Source organism: Drosophila miranda (genome assembly GCF_003369915.1).
Source record: "Drosophila miranda strain MSH22 chromosome Y unlocalized genomic scaffold, D.miranda_PacBio2.1 Contig_Y2_pilon, whole genome shotgun sequence".
Classification (NCBI taxonomy): domain Eukaryota; kingdom Metazoa; phylum Arthropoda; class Insecta; order Diptera; family Drosophilidae; genus Drosophila; species Drosophila miranda.
The window spans coordinates 28,820,443-28,829,876 of NW_022881614.1; the positions used below are offsets into that span (position 1 = coordinate 28,820,443).

Here is a 9,434-nt window from a genome sequence, read left to right on the forward strand (position 1 = left end):
GTTCATTAACTTAAGAATATAAATACAATTCATAGCAAAACTGAGCCTTTTTACTCACGAAGGTCAACATTTCCATTCAATACGAAATTAATGATCATTACCAAATTCAAACACTTTCCTTTACGAGCTCGTTGGGCCCAATGAACTGCTTCGGTAGCTGTGGAACAATATTAATTATATAAAAATAGTAAAGAATTAAAGAATGATATTTTGGCCGACATTGCCAGAGTGAATCAAGGCTTAACATTGAGTGGATTAGGAAAGGACTTAAGACATATGATAAAGAAATTAATTCTATAGGAAAGATATTCCTTAATATAACTGTATATGTTTATATGATTTTTCATTTAAAGTCAAATTTAATTGAAGTGCAAACACAAGAATGCAAGCAAAAGAAAAGAACAAGACAAAGCAAAGAGAATGTCGATGATCAAATTAATGCACGTTTATATGTGTGTGCATACGCACGCATATGTCCGAATTCTCTTCGAACGAAAGCTCGCTCTTGGCGTGTGAGCTATCACGCTCTCCCTTTCATTACGCTGCACCGCTGCTATACCCTGCTATTTCTCGGGTATGTTCGTACTCACGAATCGATGATCACATGTTGTCCACGACCCAGGTCACCCTAAATTCCGATTCCTGATCTTGTATTCACATCTTCTGCACAATTTAGGTGACATAAATTTCCACTTTAATTCCTAGGCGTTGTCGATTCCGCATCAAGGATGTTGAGTTGCATCTCGCAAGATACGCTTATAGGGCATCCAAAGGTCGATACAGATCGTCCGTACAACGGAAACGCTGGTAATTCGAAGCGGCCAAAAATAAGACACTGGGGGGTGCGTGGGGGGGTTGGGCGTGAGAGCGCCAAAGCACGGCAGACCTCCAGTGACCAAGAGATTCTGTAATAGATTCGGAATTCAGTGAATGTACCAAACCTGCTTTCCTCTATAATCACCTTCTTTTTCTCTACGTAGCACTTTGCACTTTCACCACACAATATAGCTTGATCTTGCTTTTTAGTCGATTCTACGCCGACTTGCAGTTATGTAATTTGGTATGTGTTATGTAATACAGGGACACGTGAACTTCCACTAGAGTTTGGCACTATTGGCACAGGCACAACCGAAGTGAATTGGGAGAAAAATGGAATTGATCCGCGTGTTCACCGTCGCAGTCGGCTTAAGCGGCATAGACGAGCTTTAACGGGACCCTTCCATGGAATTCGGTCTCGAGAGACGAAAAAGAACATTCGAGCAATTAAAGCACCATATTCGAAGTAGCTGTTTTTAAAGCCTTGGTGTTCGAACTAATCAAGTTGGCGCGTGATTTGAATCTGCTTTATATCTGGGAAATTATTAGGGAATTTAATCTGGGTTTGCTTCACTGGCCACTACAATAGGTGCACACGCATTCAGCTTCAAGGAAAAGCTTAGCTGCACCGGTCATTTTTCCTCTGGCCTGCACATACTTTTGCTTTTCAGTAAGCTCATATGCGTCGGCATTTTTTTCGAATATCTCAAACCATTTTTCTATGGGAACCGATTTTCCATCACAATCGCTCACAACTTTTGTAAAATTATCTGGAGCGATCTTCATTTCTCGTTGCTCATCGCAAAGCAGTTTCAAACTTAGCAACTTTATCATTTGATCAATCTTGTCATCAGTATTGTTTTCTGCATTTTCTAAATCTTCCATCTCGTTTGCACTCGGGCGCGACGTTCCTGGTACAGCTTCTTCCTTCTCTCTCTCTCTTTCCAGTGCAACGGCGGCGGTGTTTGCATCATTTTGCGGCTCTTTTCGACTTGTGTCTGTGTACCCGACGAGTGCTTGTCTTTTCTGTTTATAAGTGTGTATCACACACAACGTGTCTGTGCGTGTTTTTTCTGCTTGTGTACGTACTGCGCACGGACAAGGCGACGCTGCGGCGCGACAATGAATTTCACAATTTTCCAACCGAATTAAACGACCGATCTTTTATTAAACTCCGTGTCTACTGTTAGGCTCACAGAATTTGGATTGTTCAACTTAATGTTTATAGCCACCAACAACAACTTTACAACTTTATGTAGCTACAAACGACAACTTTAACAACTTTTCAACAATCCTCTTCTTGCATCAGCTTCTGCTTTCTTCTGTTTTTCTTTTCACACACTCCGAGCTCTGTATTCGACGCGGACGAGCCCCCAAATGTAAGATTAATAATAATGTATCGTTTATTAATAGTGTTTTTCGAAAAAGAGTACAAAGTGTATGATTTAAGATGTGCAATTAATGAGTCTGTTCTTCCGACTTTTTGTTCAACTTTCTGCTTCTACTTCCAACAACCGACTCCCGTATCGATAACCCCTTATCGGTTAGGTCTTTTAAACATCGGTTAAGTCTGGTTATATCGGTTAGGTCTTATCGATGGTATCTTAAGTTCAAATGTTAATTTAGATGGGATAGTGCTAACTGCTTGATACACTGTCCTTTACATACATATATATCTACCCTCTTAGCGGCCATGAGAGCTTGTAGGAAAGTTTAATGAATAAACTGTTTGTAATGAATTCCCGTTAATTGTTGCCGTTATTAAGGATCATGTGGCGCCGAGATGACGTAACCTAGCAGAAGTAGAGCGCTTATTTTAGGGATCGTTACCCATTACTCAGCCTATTTGGACCGGTGCGATCAAGGAAGGGTGGGCATACCGAGTTGCAATGACACCGCAAGCAACTCCCGCTCGAATAAGTTCCGCTGACTCATCTCCCTACACTGTCATTTCTCTGTAAATTTCTTCCGTCTGAACCTTGAACCGCACGCGAAACATATTTTTATTGTCTTTGCTCCTAATGCTCGAGCTCGTGACGCGATCTCTCCCTACCCCACCCCCACTCTACCCGACTAACCATGAGACCGGCAACAACGCGTGCATGGATCTCGATCATACCCTCCATCTGCTCGTCTACCGTTTCAGATCCTAGCCTCCTGCTTCGTTATCTGTTACAACCTCAATACGGAAAGCCCCTGAGAGCCGCAAAGCAGCATCCCAGCCACTGCTGGCCCAAACACTGACTTCCTATGCAGACTCAAGTGCTTGGCCACTCTGGAGCTGCATCTTCAAAGTGTCCGGATAATTTGGCTCCTCATAAAGATGGCAACCTAATGGCTCCACCAGCAAACTACAAGCCAAAGTGATCTGAACACCAACTGAAATCATCCCGGGCTGGTCGCATTTTACGCTACTTTATGGCAAATGTCAGATGGCTCCCCGCCCCCAGACAGGTCCCCCTATGACAGACGGCTCAATTTGAAGACGAATCTAATCCAGCGACTGCGATTGCAATTGCAATCGTTTCCAGTAACACAACTGCAAACAGCTGCAAATGTTGGCCCCGCTTTGGGTTCAGTTCAACATCACGATGGGCATGCGAAGAGTGGTAAGGGGCTGGGGGCAGGGTCTATGATATATGCAGCACTTAGTACCTACTAGTGTTGGGTAAACATTGCTCATTTTGGTGAACATGTTCACTTGTTCTTTTTTAGTAAGTGAGTCAACTCACTCATATTGCTCACTTGCTCTCTTAGATTGCTCAGTTACTCACTTGCTCAGTTGCTCACTTGCTCAGTTGCTCTGTTGCTCACTTGCTCAGTTGCTGACTTGCTCACTCAGTTGTTCACTATTCATGCACAGATGGTTCCAAATTTCACTATACTTTCGAATTAGCGACATACAGAATATTTGAAAGAGTAAACAGCTTTGCCGGTAATACAAAAAGTGTGAAGTAAACGCAAATATGAGCAACAGCTGACAGATCGCAAAATGCCCTTTGAGGAGCAAAATTGCGCAAAAAGTGAGTAAAGAACAAGTGAACAAAAATGAACAAGTGAACAACAAAGAACAAGTGAGCAAAAAAGAACAAGTGAACAACAAAGAACAAGTGAACAACAAAGAACAAGTGAACAACAAAGAACAAGTGAACAAAAAAGAACAGCTTGGAAGGACATGTTCAGTTGCTCACTTAAGTGAACAACTCTTTTTTGTTCACTCACTCATGAGCAACACAACACTAGTACCTACTTAGGTTGCGCGGACGCGGACAACAGTTGAGATAAGATCATGCCCAGCTGGAAGACAGAGAGGACCAGAGCTGCTTGGCTTAAAGCTTGCATGGTGTGGCAGGAACTGCAAAAAAGTCTATACGAGAATAGCATTCTCTTGCCCTTTAGACTTCAGATTGGGCTGGGAAATGCTTTAATTTTGTGAATTTCCCCTTTAAGCTTCTTACATCATTTACATAATATTCCCATTGCGGCTTTTTCAATTATGAGTTGAGTGCTAAATGCTAAATGAGTTGGGCGAAGAGCACTCCCAAAAGTACTGGGAAGCAAGGAAGAGCCCCCTATCCTATTTGCAGAGCATCCATCCCACTGTGCAATAACCGCAACCGCAGGCAGAAACCACACGACGACCGACGACCGACGACCAACGACCAACGACCGACTACCGAAGACCGACTACCGTGGCTCTGCAGCCGCCTCGCGTCGCGGCTCGATTCGATTCGATCGAGAGACGGAACAGAACGGAACGGATCGGAACAAAACGAAATTCTCGTCGTCTGGCCCCTTGCGACCGTCGCGTCGTTAGTCTTGTGGCCTGTTGTAACAAATAACTTTTGGCTGGGCCCCCGATCAGCACTGCCCCTGTCTCTCAGACATTGTCGTCGCCATTGTTGTTGTTGCTTTTGTGGCAGTGGCTAATCTGGTCGAAGCTCGGCTCGTTTTTTCTGTGGCAATTGCAGGCCGCTGCTAGATTAGCTCCGAAGATATGTGAGTAGTGGAGGGGGACCGCTTCTCCGTCGCCAATCAAACGATCGATCTACTTTAAAGGCAGTCATGGCCGCAGTTTATCTCGGGGCACACTGCCCAGCATTTTGATGACCGATAAGCCCCCGTCGAATGGAAGGGGATGCTGCGCTGGGGAGTAGTCCAGTGCCCGGTGGAGTTTGGAGCTGGCCAAAGCCAAGACCAATTCCATTTGCTTGCCAACCAAAGCCAAGCGAGCGACTTTTTTTCAATTAATGCGGCCCATGGGCACACGGGGAAACCTGAAACCCGAAGAGCAACGCGAAGAATAACTAAACGAGAGCGTATAAGAGGCGCCTAGTGGATGCTACGACTAGACGATATCCCTTAGCCAAGCAGCATTTTTGCGGTATTCTTAATCCTGGGCATCAGATAACACCGAGGCTTCCCTCCGAGACTCCAATCCAGCATACCCATCCCATACGCCGAACCGAGTACCCGAGGTACACTAAAGCAAAAACTTTTGTTTACTTTGTTGCTTGTTGTCTGTCGTTGTCTCGCGCCTTGAGAGACGGAGCAGAGAACGAATAGAGAATGAGCGGGACCCGGCACTCGGGGCTGGCTTATCGCTCGCTCCACTGGGCTCAAAATAATTATGAAGCTCGTCGTTTTGCTTGTTTTGTAATTGAGTTCTTTTTCCAGCAAAGGCGTGGCACTAGTGGCACTGGGAAAATCTTAGGCCTAGAGCCGGGTAGAGCCTCCTGGCTGGCACTTTGGCTAAATGAATGCATTTAAAAAAACTGTTGCCGACTTCCGTTTCGCTCGCTCTCGTTGCCCACTCCCTGGCACTGCGAAAGGTGCGATTCGAGGCGTGGAGGCAGATAATTTCTGATATTTTATAGCTTCAGTCTGGCGACGGAGGAGCCGGACTCTGACTCCTAAGAGGTGTGAGATTTACGAACTGGAGTGGGGACGGGGGACCCCCATATGACGGCACAGAATGCAAATCGCCATTTCCTGGACTCCCGCTCTCAGTTCTGCTGTGGCATTCGCAAGGTGTGTTACTATAGGGTGAGGCATTCCCAAGGATCTCTCTTTCCTCCCACTTCCTCTTTGGTTTCTTGAGATCACCTGGCTCTCTCTGACCAAAGTCTCGAAGTTTGTTGAACTTTGAGGATTTTTGGGTCTGCAGCCTCTCTTTCGGTCGCTTGTTGCTGTTGTGGCAGGGGCTGTGGCGGGTTCAAGTGAATTATTCATGTTGTCATGTCGAATTGCCAAAAGGAAGAAGCTTCGAAGTCCGAAATTGCATTCTGCCAGCAGCAGGTACGCATCCAGCAGAGGTGGGAAAGAGACAACACTCGAGGGACGGAGGAGGGCTTGCGGGAGTTTTTACTGGGTTTCTGTTCGTCTCTGTTTTTTTGGGTGCAGCCCCCCCAATCCTAATTGATTTTCGGTTTACCTGTGCCAAACTCTTGTTGGTCGGGCAAACTGTTCCATTTTTTGACTAATGATAATGACTCCTGTGCCCCGTTTTCGGTACTCCATTTTGTGTGCTCTCGAATCTGAAACTTCAACTATTAGCAGCTCTAGAAAAGAACCCCGATTCGGTTTCAGTTTAATTCCACGAGTGGAAATACTACATACAAGTTTCAAACGGATTTACATTCTAGATCTTCCTGTCTGTCAATATATTTTGTTGCAGATTTGTTTCTGGAATGCAAACTTTTCTTGTATATTGGCATGTTCTCGACACAATCAATCGTATAATTAATAGAAATCTCATCACTTAATCGTAATTGCTGCAGCTGGATTATTTTTGTCGCTTCTGGCCCTTTCTTTTTAGTGCCTGCTTTTCGTTTCCTATGCAATAGTTTCTGCCGTGGGATGGCCATGAAATATTAATTTTTAAAGCCTTCTGCTTATATAGATCATAAGATGTGTTTCAACACCCATATAGCTGCAACTGTAAATAAAGCTAAGGGTGTTTTAGCGTTCATCAAGCGTTGGTCCAAGGAGTTTGACGACCCGTACGTTACGAAACAACTGTACATCTCGTTAGTACGTCCTATATTGGAGTATTGTTCTTGTGTGTGGAGCCCGCAGTATAAAGAGCAGCAGGCTGTTATTGAATCCGTGCAAAAGCAATTTTTAATTTTTGCTCTTCGGAACTTTAACTGGGACTCGGGTAGAATCTTGCCACCCTACCGGTCTAGGCTAAATCTTATTGACCTGCCGTCGTTGCACCATCGCAGAATATGCAATGGCGTAATGTTCGTGCACAAGCTCCTTATTGGGACTGTTGACTCCCAAACTCTCTTGGGTCAGATTGACTTGGCCGTTCCATCCAGACCTACCCGTACTTTTAGGCCTATCCGTCTACCCATATGTAGGTCTAATTATGCTGATCATGAACCTTTTAGGGTTTTATGCCATAATTATAACTCCCTCTGTCTAACCCTATCCCCTGAACTGTCTCTTAAACTAATTGCATGCAATATTTATAATCATTTAAATTTAGCTAACTTTTAACTTATCTTTTTCTGCCTTTAGTAACTAAGTACCATTATTAACAGATAATTTGTTAATTTAATAAATAAATAAATAAATAGCAAATAAGCTTCGAGTGCAGTTTCATATTTCTTGAAGTGCAGTGCAGTTTATTATTTTTGATGTCGAGGCTTCGCATTTCTTGTAACGAAGTGCCTGTTTATCGCTTCAAGAGAAGCTCATTAGGAATGTTTGAAATTCAAGCGCTGGCGAGGAGATAATTAATTGACAGCCCCTCCCGTTAGGGTGTCGCCTTATCTATCGGTGGAGAGCAATAAGGGGGAATTACCTAAATGATTGCCCAAGGTTGTTTCTCATGTGGCTCGATCTGGGCCTGGCCATATGTCTGCTGGTATGTATGTACGTCAATTGCGAAAAGCTAGCGAAATGTCATATACTGGGGACTCTTATCAGGCTGTTAACACAACTCATCGAACTATGAGTAGTTTTTTTTCAGCCCCAATACATGGTTTCGGGCACGTCGACCAGACTTTACGTCAACAGGAAATAGAGTACGTGTAGTATAGTAAAACGTGTAACACACTCCTACCTTGACTGCCAATTGAAGGCTGCAACAGCTGCAGCTGGATCAGGAATATACTCAGAGTCCACGTTGTTATCGTCGTGTGGGCCATGTTAATGAAATTGTTTCGACTGCTAATTTACGGGAGCGGTTACGTTACGCGGTTATTTGAGGGCCAGAGAATTTTGTTTACGATCCCGCGGCGTTTTGCTCGCACTGCATTTTGGCCGTTGGGGGTTTTAATTTGATTCTTTTCTTACATTCACACACACAGGAGCGGGTAAACACGCACAGAAACTCACTCCACTTTTGTTGTGTATTCTTTGGCGAATCTTTCGCGTTGCTGCGTTTTCTCAATCAGATTTACGTTTACGTTTGTTTTGCCGGCTCTTTGCACCATGCAACAACAAATTTAGTTATTTTTGTTGTTCCCCTGCATTTCTGTGCAGCAACAACAACACAAAAAACTACATCAACAAATTGCACGCAAACACAAACACACACACAGAGAGTAGTGTTGTCTCGCTCTAACTATCACTTGAAGATACCGCACACACATCTTATAGTTTCGCGTGATTTATTCACTAATTATCAATCTCGTCGTTTTCTTCAAGAAAAACGCATTTTCCTTCAGCAATTCCCCGACGCAGCATGCGCGGAACGACCTTGCTCAGTTTTTTTTCGACGCCGAATGCAGTGTGAACGCAGACTTCTCGATGAAATATACCGTCCGACCCTCAGAAATATACCAAAGTATACGGTCTCATTTAGCTATATAGCAAATTTAGCCATGCCCACATAATTTTATCCGATTAATGAATCAATTTTCTACTGAACTGACTTATTTTAACCACTTGCTTTTATTGCATTTCGCGTAAAAAGAGGTTTTAGCGAAAAATGAAACGTAATAGAACGTAAGAGAAAAATCGATCCACTTGCTAGATTTCTTTATTCCGTTGAATAATGCTGCCTATCTAAAACCTTTAATTCTGCCCACATAATTTTATCCGATTAATGAATCAATTTTCCACCTGATTGACTACTTTTAAGTACTCTCTTTTATTGTATAGTGTAGAAAACAATGTTTAACCAAAAAAAGGTCAACAAAAAAACAGTGGCAACGTAAGTGAGTATGTAACGTAAGTGAGTATGTAACGTAAGTGAGTATGAAATGTCACGCCAACCGGAGTTTGGGCTCAGCTATACCCTAATTGGTTAATATACATATGTATATGAAGAAACTGTTTTTCCAAGCTGTTTAAAAACGCAATTAATATAGAAATTATCTCAGATTGTTATGTTTTAGACATATTAAGGCAAATGATTATTGTCTTGTAAATATATCGATCCCGATACCCATTATTGGTGTCTGTGAATAGACCACTACCACTAACCATACAGTATATAGATGTGCCAGTTCATACAACGAAAGCGTCACACACGTCACGCGTTCAGTACCCCAGAGTGACGTCATCATGAGAGAGAGAGCGCAGAGAGAACATCTTTGCATGTGTTAGTACACACGCAATATGTTTCGACAAAAATATGTGATTGCATGCTTTTTCAGATTTTT

At 43.3% G+C, this 9,434-nt stretch overlaps 1 protein-coding gene across 1 annotated transcript in view; it reads right to left on the reverse strand.

The window, feature by feature from the left end:
• The window catches only part of LOC117192384 (neogenin-like), a 78,518-nt gene extending 69,950 nt beyond the window's left edge, over positions 1-8,568 (reverse strand). Inside the window, 1 exon segment of the mRNA XM_033397052.1 lies at positions 7,889-8,568. Within this exon segment, the coding sequence (XP_033252943.1) occupies positions 7,889-7,973 (85 nt within the window). The 5' untranslated portion in view covers positions 7,974-8,568.
• Positions 8,569-9,434: the final 866 nt, after the last annotated feature.